This window comes from Raphanus sativus, chromosome 1, assembly GCF_000801105.2.
Source record: "Raphanus sativus cultivar WK10039 chromosome 1, ASM80110v3, whole genome shotgun sequence".
In the NCBI taxonomy this organism is placed as follows: Eukaryota; Viridiplantae; Streptophyta; class Magnoliopsida; order Brassicales; family Brassicaceae; genus Raphanus; species Raphanus sativus.
In genome coordinates this window covers 23,695,253-23,714,903 of record NC_079511.1, presented here as the reverse complement: position 1 = coordinate 23,714,903, position 19,651 = coordinate 23,695,253, and the positions used below count along the sequence as shown (strand labels likewise).

The 19,651-nt window shown below is 34.6% G+C and overlaps 1 protein-coding gene across 1 annotated transcript; it reads right to left on the bottom strand.

Annotated features, from left to right (window-relative positions):
* Positions 1–13,525: 13,525 nt before the first annotated feature.
* On the bottom strand, positions 13,526–17,983 carry LOC108849093 (lon protease homolog 4, chloroplastic/mitochondrial-like). The gene is made up of 18 exons (XM_018622600.1): positions 17,831–17,983; positions 17,461–17,721; positions 17,310–17,375; positions 17,185–17,226; positions 16,927–17,052; positions 16,558–16,653; positions 16,380–16,457; positions 16,269–16,301; positions 16,151–16,183; positions 16,029–16,074; positions 15,793–15,967; positions 15,590–15,714; positions 15,379–15,509; positions 15,096–15,200; positions 14,905–15,018; positions 14,568–14,837; positions 13,784–14,440; positions 13,526–13,699 (listed from the first exon to the last, which is right to left on the bottom strand). Exons 1-18 carry the CDS (start codon positions 17,981–17,983, stop codon positions 13,526–13,528), a joined length of 2,685 nt encoding a protein of 894 aa, XP_018478102.1.
* Between the last annotated feature and the right edge of the window lie 1,668 nt (positions 17,984–19,651).

The window sequence follows — 19,651 nt, the reverse complement described above, 5'->3', positions numbered from 1 at the left end:
AAAGCATATCACTAAGGCAATACACGTATTGTAACCACCGCATAATCATAAATAATATAACACAAAGCAATACATGTATTAATAACATTTATTCCCTATTCAATATAACATATGTCCATTAGAATGGCATGAGAAGTAAATACTCTAGGCAAGGATGACCTTTTGAAAAAATGGTGTGAGGTTAAATGTGGAGATGCCACATAGGAAACGGCACACATGTAATAAACACATGAGCAAAAGGTTACTTTGATTAGTGGTCTCCTCAAATAATAGTAAGGGGATAGATATCTATATTAAAATATGGGAATTTGCACTACATAATGTAAAAAGAAATTTTAATTAGCTATACGGAGTGTTTCAAAAAAAAAAATTAGCTATATGGATATCAACTGTACAACTTTCATAAAAAATAACCAAAAAAACTCTCTTTATTTTCGCCGCAAAAATTTACGAGTTCTTGCCTCCTTAAATTCATTCTCAAGAACCTGCAATTTCAACCACTTTTTTAGATTAGTATTACTTCCCTTGGATCTCCGCCTCCATGGACACCGGAGATTGCAGGTTCTATCAAATATCAGGTAATGATGGGCTAACGGAGGAGCAGATTCATATCCGGGGACGTCACAGAATCACCTCTGTGGAGTTTCCTCGGGAAGCTCGAACTGGATATTTGATAGATCACAGATCCTTCATAAGTTCCCATGTGATTTCTGGTAAAGACAAGATGATGATGGTGAAAGAAGAAGAAGAGGACGAGCTTCTCTATGAGCCAATTACATGTGTTAGGATCTCTATGAGCCAATTAAAGTCTATATTAAGCGGAGCAGGAGCCATCCTACTCGGATCTGTGCTCTCCGAAGTATGCTCTAAGCATGCCGTCTCTATCCTCATTCGCCGCCATGAAAACTCACAAAACCAGGGTCTACATCGTTGGAAGCGGTCCGGCTGCATACACAGCGGCGATCTACACGGCCAGAGCAGAGCTCAAGCCTCTCCTCTTCGAAGGATGGATGACCAACATACATCACTCCCAGTGGTCAGCTGACGACAACCACCTGTTAAAGTAGATGGGTTTCACACTTAAAACCAATTGGTGCACTACAAGAAATAAGGGTTTTAATAGCACCGCTAAAGCGCTATATCACATTACCATAGTGTTGTAGAAAGCGCTCCAATATCGCCCGCGATAATAGGTCTCGTACATTTCATAGCGGATTTTCAATGTGCTATTGATATATTCTTATTAATAGTGATTCCCTTTATGCAATTGTAAATTTTTATTATAGCGTCGTGAAAATGATATTATATCTTTTTAACTATAGCATTTTTAAAAATTTAATATTGCGATTTGTAATTACTATTGTTGTCTTCTATCAATAGCAATATTTGAATATTTCATTGCATTTTTTATATGCAATTGTTTCATTTTGTTTATAACAAATTTTATTTAATATTTTGATTTTTAAAATAATACAGAATAAAAAAAAATCTAAACTAAAAATTAATTCTAATTAAATTTCAAAGAAAATTTAAATATTCCAATCTAAAAATATATATTCAAATCTCACAAATTTTCCATGCAAACAAAATCAATCAGCAACTATAATTCCATCACAATCATCTCTAATACAAAAACTTTCATCATAAGACAATTGGGCTGCATCATCAAATTCATGTGCTCCGACAACGTCCTCCTCTGTCTCGAGTTTATGATATCCTCTCGGTGGTGCTCTCATAACAACATACCAAGGAGATTCTTCATCTTCTCTAGAGTAAAATACCTGTTTTGCTTGTGATGGTAGAATGTATGGATCTTGTAAATATGGCGTTTGGTTGACATGAAGATTGACAAGGGTGAAACCATCTTCTTCCTTAACACTGTAGCCTCTGTTCGCCCAATTACACTTGAATAAAGGAACGCTGAACATGTGGTAGTCGAGGAGAATGATCTCTGTTATCACTCCATAATATGTGACCATATCGGCTGTATGTCTTGTATCTCTTGCAGAAGATCTACACATGCTGAAAGCTTCGTAAGTGACTCCACTATTCTGAGTCTTTCGCTTAACGGATTCTATGTGAAATCGGTTCCCATTAATGACAAAACCTTTATGGGTATGAGCAGTAAACCTTGGTCCAAAGGCCAACCACCTCAGCTTCGTAGAATGATCCTTTGAGTTAGAAGGTATCTAACAAGGATGTAAAACTGTGTGAGCTATGTGAACAGAAAAGTAAACAGATAGTGAAGTTGTACAAACCTTATTCTTCACCCATTCAGCAAATTGTATATAAGTGGAGTGGCTCATCTATCTTATATATTACTAAGGATCCCTTCGAATACCCGATGTGGGACCTTTGTCCCTAATACGCTCCCTCGAGATGATGGCTCTTTGAGCGTCAATCTCGGAATGTTTGGACAAGGATCGATGGGCCGACTTTGGGCTGGATCGATGATGGATCGGGTTGGACTGCATGAACCTGGCTCTGATACCATGTTAAAGTAGATGGGCTTCACACTTAAAACCAATTGGTAATAAGTGGAGTGGCTGTCGAGAAGGCATCCTCGGCATCGACGTCGTCGAGAAGTTCCGCCGGTAGTCAGAGCGATTCGGCACCAAAATATCTTCATAGAGGCGCTCAACAAGGTCAATTTCTCATCAAAGCCGTTCAAGCTCTTCACCGACTCGAGGACCGTGCTCGCCGACGCGTATGGAGATGAGAACGGCACCGTCTCAATTGTCAACCACGGTTATTCTTTCACTTTCACCTCAAAACTACGCCGTTGAACCTGGTTCTTCCTTCCGAAAGAAGATTAATAACGAGGGTTAATTTAGCAAACCATACTCAATAAATAACCAAGTCTACAAATATTTTCAAAAACTGCATACATCTGCAATTACCTACTATTATTTATTTATTCACCTAAATGAACCTTAAAATTTATTATATATCTATGTGAATATCATTTAACTTTAATTATATACTATACAAAACAGATAAAAATTATTTTTAGATTCGTTTACCATAAATGATTTTAAATAAACAAGAGTGAATGTTTTGATTTATGTATTTAAACTAATTTAGTTATATATAATAGTTAATGGTTTTAACCGGGGCTTCTAGCTCAGTTGGTAAAGGGTTCACAGCTGTGAGTTCCGCCACCTGGGTTCGAATCCCGGCCACTGGGGAATTAACATTTCGGCATCGCCAGGGACAGAGGACCGACATGTGGCAACACATGACTAGTCTGGACCACTTCGGTGGGGCCAGGATACCTCTGTATAATTCAAAAAAAAAATAGTTAATGGTTTTTTAATTATTCAGTATATATTTATTATTGCAGGTCTTGACCTGGTAGTTAGATATTTTAGCTCATCTTAACTTGTTCGTTCAAACAAAGAAAAAAGTCCACATCCATAAGGTGAAACCGTGAAAGAAATGAGTTTTGATTTATCAACTAGGATACTGATATCGGAGAGGGCCCTATATCTTTCAAACTCCATAGCAATAGCATTCCCAGCCCGAGGTTGATGGTCAAATTTTCCCAATTTTTTTTTTCTTTTAATTTTCTTACTTCTTTTAGCTATGAGAAGCGAGTGAATCCTCTTGTAAATAAGGCTATATCGAAAGGAGTCTGATTTATCAACAACAACATTTCATGATTAGAGTTTTAATTACTATACTCAAAGTACAACCACATGTATAAATTACACTAGCTAAGTATGGAGAAAAAAATTGATAGTACGGAAAGAGCTTTGGCTCTTTTTTTTTTTTTCGGCAAACGGCTATTTTATTACTCAAACTTGAGGTGGCCTAGGTAACCAGATCGGAATAGAACAACCAATGAAAAGTAGCTCCCTATGGAAAGATCTAGTTGTTTTTGCTAAAAAATCAGAAAACTGATTGCGAGTTCTCGGCACATATGAGATATCAAAGTCTTGAAAGCATATCAGTAGCGTCTCTATCCTCTCCAGCTCCGTCGCAAAGCTTGGTCAAGTGGATTCCTTAATGAGTTATTTACTCCCTAGGTCACTTATTGTCTTTTTACACCATGTTAAGTCACTTCTTTATACATAGGCACTTTTGTGCAACTAGTCTCTTAGAAGCACAACTAGATAGAGAGAGCAATTAGGGCTTCTTACAGTTTTGAATTTCAAATGGATTTTGGTTTTCTATATTTTTTTAATTTTAAAACCGTGAATAAACCTGAGATATTTCTAAAACTTTTCGGTTCCCTCGTCTCTTTATTCGCGACTCACAGTTTCAGAGGGTGACGGTTCTGTTTGCGATTTCCTCCCAATTCTACTTTTCACCGATTGGGAATTTCAGCCTGAATCGAGAAGAGAAATCGTGATGAGGAGAAGTGCTCGGCGTTCCGGAAAAGATAGTGAGAGATGTCGGGGTTGGGTCCTAATCTTTGTCCTAGAGAAACATAGAGGGGAGAAAAAGGCAAAAGTTTCTTCATATTTTCTGATTTCCCATCTTAGCGAGATTAGGGTAGGAGCCGGAGGGGAGCGGTAAAGAGCATTGTTCCGGTGAGATTTGCGGTTGTAGCAATTAATAGGGTTTCGCTTGTTTAAAGATCTTGCATCCATTGTGTTCTGAGGCGGTTTAATTGAATTGCAGAGATGAGGAGCCCCGGGGAAGTACCGGAATTGCAGAGAACGGCGATGCGGAGGCGACAAGACGGAAACGGACTGGCAAGGAACTAGAGGAAGGTGAGCTCTTTTGCGGTTTAGTAGTCGGTTTGTGGGTTTGGGCGTCAATTTTAGGGTTTTTTTCCACTTAGGCGTCGTGGAAAGTTTTGTTCCCCTTAGGTGGCGGTGGTGTTTCGTGGGTTTGTGTATGTGGTGGGTTCAGGTTTTGTAAAACATTTCAGTTTGACCGTGAGAGGTTTTCCAGTTTAATGAATGTTCTTTCTTGTTTTACTTGAGTTAAGCTTTTGTCTTTTTTTGTTTTGTTTAAGATCACAACGAGGTTTATGCATCTTATACTTGAGGTTTTCTTTTGTCTGTATATGCATCTTATACATCTTATACTTTCTGTTTGTATAAGATGCGTCACCGTTGATCACAACGAGTTTTAATGTGTGATTTCTTAAAGCTGTTTTGTTGTGCTCTTGTTATGCATGTTTGTTATGTATGTGTAAACGAACAGAGGTCATTCATGCATGTGTTCTGTTTCTTTATGCCGTTGGTGACTTTAACATTTGATATCTGCAACATGATGTGTGTTGCTGACCCAAGAGACAAGCTTTACGTTGCAGATATGTTCCAAGACAAGTGATTAACCACATGACAAGCTTTACGTTTGCAGATATGTTCCAAGACAAGTTCAGTCCTTTGGAGACCTCTGCAAGTCCATGGTAGTGAAAGAGAAGATGATGAAGTGGAAGATGTTTATAGTTACAGTTGAAAGCAGTGACCTTTTTATTCATATTGTTCGTTGTACAGAGTAGATGATAAAAGCAGAGGACATCCACCAGAACCCCTTTGTTTTGTCATCTAGACTGTACCATAAGCACATACACATCCACGTTACATGTTATCCATGTGTACATCAAATATATTGTACATGTGTACATCAAGTTACATTGTACATTGTACACCAAATTTATTTGTTAACTTTTTCATTTCTCCCAATAATAATTAGGCTAAACATATTGATGTATGTGTTGTAAACTTCTCTCGTTTGCTTCAAATTTGTTAGTGATGATCAAAGCCACAACAACGTGTACATAGGTCTTGTTGTCCACATGTACATTAATCTCTATTTCTCTAAGCCTTCAATAGCTTTTTCCATCTCATGATATTCAAATCTTACGAGATAAACAAAAGTATATAATCTGAAACCCATTCCAATAAAGAATTTTAGAGTGAGTTCTTAAGGCTATTGCATTATTATCTAATCTAGTTAAACAGACTATGGATTGTTTACATTTATTGGAAATGAAAATCTGTAAGTATCATTCTAACAACAGTTCCCAAAACGGATCCAGATTCAAAATAATAACAAAGCTTCACAATTTTATACCTTGTTGAACCAAGGGTAATGGAGTATATCGAGGCTTTGATAATGGAGGAAGCATGGACGGTGTCACTGAACATGTGTACACTATAAGAGGAATTTAGACAAATGAATATGAATGCTTAATCAAAGATTAAAAGATTTCCTAGTGTACATGTGGATAACAACAATTACGTGTACACATGGATTCTATTTGTACACATCGATAGTAAGAATTATATGAACATGTGGATATCGAAAATTATGTGTACACATGGATACTATTTTGATCACAGAAGCAATCGAATCAAGTAAGCTGTTCGGACTGAAGCGGACATGTGTGTTTGACCCGTGGAGCAAGTCCCGATCCAACCAACGGCGCTTCCGCCTCCACTTTAGGTGTGTTCGCTTTTGCATCAATTAGTTTTGTAATCGGACAACTTCTAATTTCCAGAAAGGAACCAAGAGTGAATGAAGAGAGGAAAGTAGATTCATGAAGAAACTATCTATGTTGGGCCACATATGAGATCCAACAAACAAAAGAGGTCATGGTGCATACACAGAATCGTATCTCTAAATCATGAGACAAATCTTTTGCTTGGTGAAAATGGAGAGGGAGGAGTGAAAAGGTCGACGGTGAAGAATTTTGGGAGAGAAGAGATGAATTCTATAAGATAATCTAGGCCGTCCGTGAAGAAAGTACATAGTAAGATCTAATGGTATAGATTGAACCCAGTAACATGTCTTGTCTAGATCTATATAAACGGATCTGAGCCGTCCGTGATTTTTAAAAAGCCCGCCATTTAATAAGTCTGGTTAGAAAGATTAATGGTTAGGAGTCAACTATACCTTCTTCTTTCCTCTTCTTTCTAACGGGCCTTTAGAAATAAGTGCTCTTGTATAAACAAGTGACTTATTTTGATATTAACAACTACAAAAGTGACTCTAAGAGTAATTTTTTTTCCTTAATCATAGCAATGAGCTCCTTGCAGTCTGTTCCGAAACGCTGGCATGTTGAGTGTTGAAGCATATTATCCATCGCCCATTGCAGTGCTTCTACTTCAGAATGAAGAGCTGATTCTCGTCTTGGAATATTTCGTGTTCCCATTAGTTCAATCTTCCCGCCACTGTCTATCCAGACCCATCCACATCCACTGAATTGGCTTTGAGACGTCCATGATCCATCTAACAAGCAGATATTACCCAAGCTTATGGCTTGGTCTTCAATCTCGTTCCCTTGCACCACTGGTATCACCTTGTTTGCATCAAACCATGCTTGACATTCACTTTCCGCATATTTCACTAGTTCCAGTGGATCTCTATCTATTTCTCTAAAGAGTTTGTCATTTCGTGACTCTTTTATAGTTCATCCTGTTGTATGAAATATAATACATAACTAGATGATAATCTGCGCTCTGCGCGGAGAGAATATTCTTTTTAAATTATATTATATTTAGATATTATAAAATATATATTTTGTTATCAATAAACTTTTTTACATTTGATTAGGAATATGCATTTGAATACCATTTAGTTATGTTTGATTATGTTCAGTTCGGATCTTTGCGGATTTGGAAACATATTTAATTTTTTTTAACATATTTAAATTTTCTTAAGTTGAAGTTCATATACACTCTAAATTTTTCAGAATATAAAAACTAAAATAATATATAACATATAAAATTAAATAATGTATGTCAAAATACTCAAAATTGGTTTAGAAAAGTATCTACAGATAGGAAATCAGTAGATATTTTTAGTATTTTTGATATTTTTATATTATTTAAACTTAAAATAAAAATTGGTTTAGTATATATTTACAACATTTAATATTTTCTTATAATTTTACCATATTTTAGAATATAGCAATTTTTTATGTATATACATTTTACATAATTATAAACCAAACATCTTCTCTAATGAAAGGACTAAATTGGCCGACCAAATCTTTCTTCCCAATACCATGGATCGTGTCTCCCTATAACATAACGTGAAAAAACATATGAGAATTGTTATAAGTCATCATAGTAATAGAACTTGTAATCGCTTTCGTTACAATCTTTTATTTTGCTTAGGTTTCTTAAAAGGTCTAGTTATTAAAGTGGATATTCTAATCACTTTTGCTACAATCTTTTATTTTAATGCACAAAAATTAGTCAAAAATAGAACTTTTTTTTACTAAGAAAAAAAAGAGAACTTGTACTATCAAGAACAAGGTATTATATGCTTACTCTTGAATCCACCAGAACCATCTCAATTGTCTCTTTTACCGCACAAAAGTATTGCTTCCGTAAACAGATCACCTTTACCCTAACCTTTTACATTGATTTGAAAGACTTCAAATCAGATACAAAATCTAAACCAGTCATTGTTTCTGGAAGAGTGGGTCTAACGTTTACAAATAGAAGAACAATAAGTTTATATGGTATTGTAGAAGCATATACGACCTCCATTATATATAGGTACCAATGCTCTTATTCATTAATGAAATAGTTAACAAAGGAATGTAATATATGTCAATAAATGAAAACTACATATATATCCAAATTTAAGTTCTCGACTTTCCTATATTAATATACTAATTTCCATTCTTTTTTTCCAAGAAAAGCTGTAACAGTGAGTGATAACATTTCCAAATATTCTCTATACCCATATGATATATAAGATTTCCTCTTTGCAATTAGATATATTCAATCATAAATTGAAGGAATATTTTACTAATCATACAGCCAATTACTTGCCATTAATACGGACAATTACTTGCCGTTAATCAAGTTGATAGATTGTAGGATTGACTAATTACATATATTACATTTAATGTATAATTAGCGTGATGATCAATTCCATATTTTAAATATTACTTGCTATATGAGTGTATGGTTACCCAAATTTGATTCATATATTTAATGTTAAATAATGACAGTGATTCATAATAAATGTAATCCCAAAAGCTATCTGTAGGCGACCCATATTTTGATCAGATTTTAAAATAAGATATATTTCTCTACAAAGATTTGTGTATAGTGCGGAAACTCAAGTATAACATTGCATGAAATTGAAGCATACGTTCTATACATAGAAAAAAATTGATACTGAGATACTTTATATAAATTAATCAGAGAATTAAAAAGGACAGAAAATATAAATTTTCGAAACAACATATAGTAGCCACGTTAGAATTAGTATTCTAATAGGACGAATATGTAACGCATGTTCAAAATAAGAGAAGAAAATGATCAAAACCTTTTTCCATTGATTCATAGCCATTGTCATATGTAACCATGAATCTAGAATAAAATACGTAACCCAAAAATGCTGGAATTAAAACAACCCAATTTGTAATTTGTAGTGGGTTTTACTATCGTTTTGATCTTTGTTTTATTATAAAAAATAGAACATCTTATCATGTTATACTATCTAATGGGTATATGTTTGATTATTTTTGGCCAGGTCATTTGTACAGCAGAGAACTGACAAATACATCGGAGTTATTACGGCCACAAACCACTGTCAAAAAGAGAATATGACAAATACTATAAAACTATATGATATACATATGCATAAGTCTCGACAATAAAATTAGACCAGTGGCAATATCTGTAAATAGTCTAGTAATATATAAGTCTTTACAAACGATGGCTGAGAGTAACTCTTATGTTGACACGTCATATAATGACATGTCCGTAAATATGTTGTGTTTAAAGGGTACTATTTAAAAATGCTTATCTTTTAATAAGAACTAGATTAATGACCCGTGCGTCTGCACGGGTGTTCTATTTATTTTTATATTGTTTATTTTTCTTAATATGATTTAACATATGTTTTAAAAATTACCAGTATTAAATATTTGTTCAATATGTATTTTGACACAGTAATTTTATAGCGGATTTGATCGAACTAATTTAATTAATTGGATGGTGTTATTTTAGGTATGATTTTTAATTGATTGTATAACAATTAAGGAATATTTTGTTTGGTTATAGAAGATTATCATTTACAAAAGTCATCCAGGCTATGTGACAAATTTGTTTTGTAGGATCTAGGCTATGTGACATATATGTGGGATTTAAGCCTAAAGAATAAGTATAATGTAATATTCTATTTTAAAATAGATCCTACAGAATACACTAAAAATATTTACCTTAATAAAAGATTGTCGACTTTTTAGGAATGTTTTGGTAAGATAGTTAATGTTTATTTATTTTCAAATGACTACTAAATTGATTTTCTGTATGGAGAATTGGGCTCTATATCCATGAAAAAAAGGTAATTAGCAGACTAGCGTTTTTACCTAACGGAAGGATATACGCCGTTATAAATATATAATATTACTATGATATCCTCTTAAACTCACCGGCTGACCTGATAGGAAACAAAAATAATAACTATTACAGCAAAGTAACTCGTGTCCTTCCCCATTCCACACAAACTCTCTCATCTTTCATCCTCTTCCGTTTCCCCCTCTCGATAATCTCCACCGCAATTCCCCTTTCGATAATCCCCATTCTGTTCGTCGGTGCTTGTAATCAGAGACTACGCTATCTCCGTCGTTCTCTCTTCCAAGTCGTGTGGTGGTTCTTTTAGGTTTAGGTCTCGGCGGAGGGGAGTAAAACCACCGGTGGTTGTCTATTCCGTTCTAGTTGCTTCATGCCGTTTAGCTCTCGTACTTCTGTAAGTTATTGTCGTCGTCTCCTTCTCCTCTGTTAAAGTTATTGCCGTTGTCTCCTTCTCCTCTGTTTGTTGGATTGCAATTTTCCGATCTGCTCAAAATTAGGGTTTGCCGTTGTCTCAAAATATGACTCCCCAAATAGAATTAGGGTTTGCGTGTTCCCTGATTGTTTGAGGGCTTTTTGAATTTGATTTGTTTCATGTCGATGCTGTAAAATATGTGGGGTAGTAAGTCATGCGAAATTTGTAGAATTTTTTAACATTGAAACAGTATGTGACTACACATAGTATGAATTTTAAGTTCTGGTTTCTACTTCAAATGAAATAGTATTCGTAAACCTATCAACCATGTGACATAGTATGGAAACATTTTTACAAGTATGCTTCCTAGAACTGGTAGTTGTGTGTCGTTTTCTTAGTAGGGTCTTAAACAACGGTTTGGTATTGTTTAAACTACGGTTTGATTTTTTTTTTTTTTTTTGAAATGGTATGTTACCACACATAGTATGAATTTTAAGTTCTGGTTTCTACTTCAAATGAAATAGTATTCGTAAATCTATCAACCATGTGATATAGTATGGAAACAATAAAGGGTGCATGGGAGGATGAAGACTTTGCGTCGTTGAGTGCGTCACAGTTTGGCCAAGTACTGAGGATGGGGTCCCATACCTTCTCCGTTATGTCTCTTCATTACATTCTTTCACGCCAGTTGGTAACGGAGAAGGACTTCGAACTTTGGTGTCTTTTCGTTGGGAAGCCAATACGTTATGCTATTCAAGACTTCACACTTGTGACCGGGCTCAATTGTGGACCAATAGTGGACGCACACCTTAAGTCGAAGGGTAAAGGGCAGCGGGGGAAGGGAAGTTCTAACTCCAAGTCCTCAGCCTCATCACCGTCAATATGGAATGTTCTGCTTGGAAAGGAGGATAAGCCCACCACCAGCTTGATAATTGACCGCCTTGTCAAGGGGAAAAAATAGAAGGACCCGTAACCCGTCTGCGATTGTCCTTGTTGGTGCTTGTGAAAGATATTTTGTGGGGGAAACACCGGATTATCGTCTTACTATCGTGCACATTATCGTCCAGGTGACCCGAGAATTATGGAGATGTTTTGTATCTACATTTCTATACCATTTAATATATATGAAATGGAAATTGTACTATACTTTATTATGTATGCTTGACTAATTATGTATGCTTTAATATGAGAAGTTTTCGTATGTGTTTGGAATTATATTTAGTACACACAATTTAATAACATACTATCCTTGTTTATCTTTGGATTTGGGTTGATATTTCCAGATTAGGGTATAATATTAAAAATCACTAAAACTAATCATCTGTTATACTGTTGATCTTTGGGGTTTGGGTTGACATTTTCTCTTAGGGTTTAGTTTTCATAATTGAGTTCGGGTATGTCAGGTACTATACTTGATTATGCTATGCTTGACTAATATACACTATTTCCATACTATTCTATGTGTAAAATATAGTATGGAAATCATGTTAACTTTAAAAGAGTAATTTTCCTATGAAACTAGGTTTATTAGAATATTCGTACAAGAACTTACCTCCTTCTTGCTTCAAACCAGTGAATCTTTAACTTCCTTCACTTTGTTACTTCTAAGTGTTTTCACATAGATTACAATGATTATTATATAGAATACACCATTTATGGTTTGCTTTCACTTCATTATTTTAGATTAGCGGTGTTAATTTCCACCACTCGTTTACCCCTCTACAGTAAAAATATCATCAGTAAATCTACCTTTCTATGTGGCTTTTCCCTCCTCTTTAATCTGCAAAAGCTGTAACCCACAATTACAAATTTATTGCATTAACTACATCATCGCCTCTCTCCAACCGCACATTTCACCGTCTATGTTCGTGATTATATTAGTAAATGATAAACAATAAAGCTATTCTATTTTTGTCATGTAAAATGGAATCTATTCTCATATAAAATAGATCATTTCGTAACATGCTGTTTCATTCTATGTGTTACTTTCAGTTGTCATACACGCTCTGTATAATTAAGTGCCCCAAAAAGAACCACGTCTCTTACTTCTGTAAATGTAACTGACAACTTGTTAAGTGAAGGGGTAGAACCGGCTTGATTGAGACCAAAAAGCCAAACACTAAATTATGTCAAAATCATGCTTATTTTCTTAATTTCTCTCTGAAATATGGCTATTACGCCAATAAGTTCCTGTATTGGTAATGTTAGTTATATTGACTGTTTATATTTGGAAAATAAAATGAATTACTATTGAAAAAAAATCCAGCACGTGTGTTAAGTAGGATTTCATAATGAGCTGTAATTAAATTAATCAAATATCTTTAATAAAGGAAGCAAAGATCCAATTCAAATTCAGTGGCAATCTTTTGTAATTTTTGTGCAAAACTAAAGGAGTAAGTACTAAATGTACTTCAGTTTTAATAGATTAGAAAGGATAATGGTCAAATAAAATTCAAGAAAAGTTATAAGACCAGCGTATAGAAGAAATACATATCAGTAGTATATAATTAAAACAGCAGTAGAGGAAGATCCCAAGTGAACGTGACTTTCTTCTAATGGTCATAGCCAAAGGCTAGCTCGAATATCTGCTCATATTCATCGACGAAATGAACATCAATAGAGCTTTCCTCAAGATCCTCAATTGATAGTATGGAAAGAATTTTGGCTCTTTTATAGTTTATCCTGTTGTATAAATTATAAATACATAATAATGGCCAAAAAAATTCAAGAAACGTTAGAAGATCAGATCAGCATATAGAATTACATATCAATAGTATATATAGTAAAAACAAGGAAGATCCCAAGTGAAAGTGATTTGTGGAACTGTCTTCTAATGGTCATAGCCAAAGGCTAGCTCGAAGATCTGCTCATATTCGTCGACGAAATGAACATCGAGCCCTTCTTTAACACTTTCCTCAAGATCCTCAAAATCTCTCCGGTTAGCCTCTGGGAATATTATCACCTTCACTTGGCTCCGCCTTGCAGCCATAGTCTTCTCCTTAAGCTGAGAAATGTATATGTTTAGTGTATTAACTGGTAGCTAAAAAAGCCAAAACATAGTAACTGTAGTAGTGTGTTGTTTACTTACGCCTCCAATTGGAAGAATCCTACCGGTGAGAGTGACTTCTCCGGTCATTGCAAGATCATTTCTTACAGGCTTCTTCATTGCAAGTGACAGCAAAGATGTGATCATTGTGCAGCCTGCGCTTGGACCGTCTTTTGGTGTGGCTCCTTCAGGAACATGTAAATGAAGCTTGGAGTTTGCAAAGAAGAGGTTCTCAGGATCTTTATCAAACATTATTCTTCTGGCAACTGTATGAGCTATCTCTGCGCTTTCTTTCATCACACTCCCAAGGTGACCCGTTATATGAAGACCACCTTTGCCTTCACCTTCTTCTACAAAGGTTGTCTCTATGTACAACGTTGATCCGCCCATGGATGTCCAAGCTAGACCCATTACAACCCCGACTGGCGTCTGCCCATAGATCCTCTCTCCTCGGAAAACCGGTTTGCCTACATAATCTGCAAGATTTGATTCATCAATCATAAAATTTTCAGCTACCTCTCTGCTCTCCTCGCTCATTGGACCCCCACCAACTGCGTATTCGAATACTTTAAGAACATCAGCTAATCGTAAATATTCATTTGTTAACTCAATGGATCCTTTAGCAGCAGCTTCCGAGGACTTTAAATCGGCCATAGCCTCTTTGGCGGCTGCTTGTTGGCGTACAAGTTTAAGAGCAATCTGTTAATAAACCAGTATAATTTCAGATTGCTTGGGATCCACGTTAAAAAAAAGTTTTGAATATAGTGTAATTTCGGATTGCTTGGCCGGCAAGTAAAGAAGTTTGTACTATATTTAGTGACCTTACCTTACGAAAAATCTTTTCAATCTGCTTCTGGAGATTTCTAACTCCGGCTTCTCTGCAGTAGTTTTCTATCAAGAAAAGAAGAGCCCCGTCGCTCACATCAACCTGTTCAGGCTTAATGCCACATTTTCTTTGTACAGTTTTCACCAAATAGTCTCTTGCAATATGCATTTTCTCATCGGCAGTGTACCCTGCCAGTTCAATAACCTCCATTCTATCTAGCAATGGACCCGAAATCAGATCTGTATCGTTTGCTGTGCATACAAACAAAACCTGCAACCAAAAATTTTGATTAGAATGAAAGTAAAAAAAAAAATGGTGAATAAGAAAAAGAGAGTACCTTAGATAAGTCGATAGGAACATCAAGAAAGTAATCTAGAAAATGTGCATTTTGTTGTGGATCCAGAAGCTCCAACAACGCACCCTCTGGATCGTGTTTACGACTCTGTCCAAGCTGCCAAAGAAACAAGTGACAATTGTTGCCAATAATCTCAAAAGCTAAAAACCCAATTCAAGTCCTAGCTTTACTACCTTATCAATCTCATCGAGTAAAACAAGAGGATTCTCTGTTCCCACTTCCTTTAGACATTGCACCATCTTTCCGGGCATGGCCTCAGAGTATACTCTACGGTCCCCCTATAAGTGACACATTTTGTTGTTGGAGAAAAGACCCATATCGAAAACTTAAGAAAAGACAAGTAATTTTATAAGTAGATTGACCCAAATTTCTTATATATTATTTAGTTAGAAGTTTGCTATGTGAGATATTTTTCTCCAACTGTTTTTGTCATGCAATAGTATGTATTATGTATACCTTGATCTCGGAACTATCAGATAGTCCTCCAACAGCTAGCCGAAAGAACTTGCGGCCAAGAGCACGTGCGACAGAACGAGCAATACTAGTTTTTCCTACCCCAGGAGGGCCAGAAAGACAAATGATCTTCCCTGTTTGACACAAAAAGAAAACAGTTCGGTTTCACAATTTATATAAATAGAGTGAACCAGAAAGGCAAAGACATTATTACCCTCTGGATTCTGTGTAAGTGTTCCCACAGCAATAAACTCTAGTATTCTTTCTTTTACATCACGTAATCCGTAGTGATCCTCGTCAAGAATCTTTTCTGCCCGTAGGACATCGAAATTATCATCACTGCAAAACAAATAAATCAAGTGTTATATAACTCTCCTTCAAAAAAAAACCATCAACATATGAGGCAAAATGGCAAACCTGCATTTCCCCCAAGGCAACGCGGTCAACCAATCAAGGTAGTTATAGATACTTTTGGAATTTTCTCCCCTATCAAGTTTTTCAAAATTTTCTTCCATGACTTTTACTACATGTTTTGGAATTTCCTCCATTAAAAGTTTTATGTCAACCCTTTCCCTAAACTTGTCTGCAGAAAATAAGAGAATTTATAAGCTTCACTGGCTTAATAGAAAATACTCCTACAGTAGTAGACTAACCAGAAGGACGAGTTTTTTTGACGTATTTAGCAGAACCAGACTCCTCCTGCATTGAGACACTTATAAGTCATACAAAACATCATAAGCTTAACATAAATGTAATTATGCGGCGAGCTGAAAACCTTTTTGTCTTCAACAGTCTTAAGTGTGGATTCCTATATATGAATGCAAAGAGATAAGGATTAATCATTCTATATAAAACATATCAACTACAAAAAAAAATCTTTACTAGCTGAAAACCTTCTTGTCTTCAACAGTTTTTGCTGCGGATTCCTATATATTACGAATATAAAGAGATGAGGATTCATCCTATATAAAAACATATCATGTAACACTTGAATTTTGAATTACCGGGAAAATGGAGGCATGAAACACTTGAATTTTGTTAATTTCCACTTGTTTTTTAATCAAGTCCAGACGCTTATGAACCTGGATCGAAAGAAACCAATATGAGAAGCTTACTAAAAATGGAATACCATACTGTTTGATGTAATTTCAGCATAAAAATGGTAATAGGTCAACAACTTACATCCAATTCTTCAAGAACCTCCTGAATTTTATGTTTGTTAGCGCCAGAGATCCCGGCTCCAAAATCAGCTAACTTATTATAATTGAAGTCATTAGCCTCAAAGATCCCAGCTTCAAAACCGGTTAACTTTTGATAAAAGATGTCAATAGCCTCAAAGATCCCAGCTCCAATACCGGTAAACTTTCTTCTTCGCTTTTGTAGTATAGACTCGGCCAACTTTCGATAGTTGGAGTCACCTATATCCTATAGAATTCAAAAGATATCTACTAAATATTTGATTCTGCATTACTTCTGTGTAGTTTACTGTGTATTTGCAGTTGTGATATTCTCCAACATATATAATTTTTGCCATATATGGAGAGAACATACCTGTGTATATGTCTGAACTTGATCCCTCCAGAGTGATGTTGTCTCTAAGACTTCCCTAAGCATAGAAATAACCTCAAAGTATGTTGCCTTGATGATGACCTTATCTTTCTTGTCATATGGCTTATCCTGCAAACAAAGAACGAATAGGTACATATGAAAAGGATTATAGATGTCTTGTATCATGACAGGAAGGTACATATGAAAAGGATTATAGATGTCTTGTATCATGACAGGAAAGGCTTGAAAACAGAAACACACCTTTATATGATGAGTTTTGACAGTTAGAGGATCTTCATTCACCTGTATAAAAGACAAAGCCGCATGGTTACTGTTAATGAACTTTTACAAGAGTAAAGTTGAAGAATGTTTCTCCATTAACTTACCATCTCTGTTATTTGAAGTCGTTTGCGACCAATAAGGATGACTTGCTCACCTTGGATACTTAAAATCTGGAAAAGTTTGGCAAATGGTTAAATATTATTTCAAATAGAGACAAGGAAAAAAAAAGTACATTGCTAACGTATAGTATGTAACCTGAGCAAGTGTGCCAACTTGGTGAATTTTGTTAAGCAACTCTTTGCCTTTCAACTTATCTAGGATATTCACTGTTTCAAAGCTAGAATAAGATGAAGATATTGAAGGGTCTTTATCATCCTTCAAAAGGAAAGCCCCTGCATATGGAGCTTGACCGCTTTTGCTCTCTTGTAAAGCTGCAAGTATTTTAGGATCCTTGACATAGAGTGGCATGTAAAAACCGGGAATAAGTGGCTTGCGGAGCAACGGCAATGCTATAACCTGCAATTTAAACAATATAAAGCTTAATGAAAAAATAATTAATTGGACGTAACACTAATGTCATAAACTTTTATAACATTAATAAACTTTTAAAAGAACTTCTACAAACCGTTTGACAATCCTCCAGGCATGGTTTAGCAGAGACAGTGTCGGTAGGCTTGGAATCGGTTAGTGTCGATAAGAAAGCTCTACGAGCCAATTTGTGGGAACTCCGGTTCCTTAACCGGCTAGCCACGTGATGGGATGTGAAGAGCTTCAGCATGAGGAGAGAGGAAGTTAGTGAGTAGAAAACTTGGGAACTTTAGGGTTACGCTTTGCCTTAAGAAGCAAGGAAGAAGACTAATTGTTTCAAAAGTTAAAACCCTCTATAGCTTTAGTTGCTTCACAAAGAAACCGGACGAAGCAGTTAAGAACGTAAGAAGAAGACTAATGGTGTCTCAGGCAAACAATCCCTCATAAACACTTCCAAAAAAGAATGGAAACAAAATTTAAAAGAAAAATGGAAAAGCATTTTATTAAAGAAAGAAAAAATGATACAAAATTATTTTCCATTTATATCAGTCATTCTAAAAAAAAAACTTGAACCTGCTTTTAGGTCTATCTATCGACAGCAAAGAAAAGAATGGGAGACTTTTTTCTTGTACCCTGGTGGATTTTGTAATACCGACCTGTGATTCTCTTCTAATAATTTCTTTTCTTTTTTTTCTAACATTATTATTTCATTCTGGTTGTTTTTCTCAAAAAAATCAGGAATATTTCCACTTTCGTTGTGTATATGCTTTTTGTACTTGAAAATATATTCGTTTTGCTCTGATTTCGTTGTAATGATTATTGAAATTTTTTCACGGGTTTTAGAGAGTAAACTTCACAAAAGTGCTTCTTCCAGAATATAATTTAACCACAGAAAAGATATATCTTTATCTGTAGAACTTTTATCATATAGGAAATGAATATGACTGCAGCTCGTTATAATGTGGGAAAACATTTCGATTGTTAAAAGTGCAGAACAAAACCATTCTGGTATTATTTTATATTGGTACAACCCAACCTAATCTCAATGTGGACATCAAACTGAGTTTTCTTGAAGTCGTAACATATTTTCTAATGATTTAGATGTTTTTGAAGAGGTTGTTTTGTTTTTCCGATGCGATGTACATATTCTAATTTCTAATGATTAAGATGTTTTAAATATTTAACAGAATCGTATAAACATTTTCCCGCGGCGTAGCCCGGGGGGTCTACCTAGTAAATACATAAAACTAGGTATTGTTTTTGCACCATATGCAGTAAAAAAAATTTAAAAATATTTCTAATAGATAAATATAAAAATATATTTAATTTTTTAATTAATATTGTAAATTTTCTTTTCTTATCAATATTTTAATATAAATTTGATTTAAATAAACATTAAAATAAAAATAAAAATAATTTTGTTTATTTTAAATTATATTTAAGAATGTGCATGTATATATTTAAAATTATAATTTTAGGTAGATTTTTTCTATCTATTTATTTTAATTAAGTATATTAAATAAATATGTAAAAATTTCATAATTGTCAAAATTTAAAATTAAACAATATTTATAAAAATTGTAGATATATATATATATATATATATATATATATATATATAAGAAACTAATGATTTAATTTGATTTTACGATTTAATTTTAATAATTTCCTGAAAAAATGTATACATTTTTGAATTTTTTATAATTTAAATGATATTTCGAAATTTGAAATGCCATAGTTGAATATATTTATTTTAATGATGATTTATGAGTTATTAATATATTCTAAAAATCTAAAATACTAAAAATGTAAATCGACAATAAATGTAATATATGAGTTATTACCATATTTTAAAAAGTTTAACAAAAGTATAAATTAACATCTTATTATATAAAGTTTGGTTCTTCAAAGTTACTAA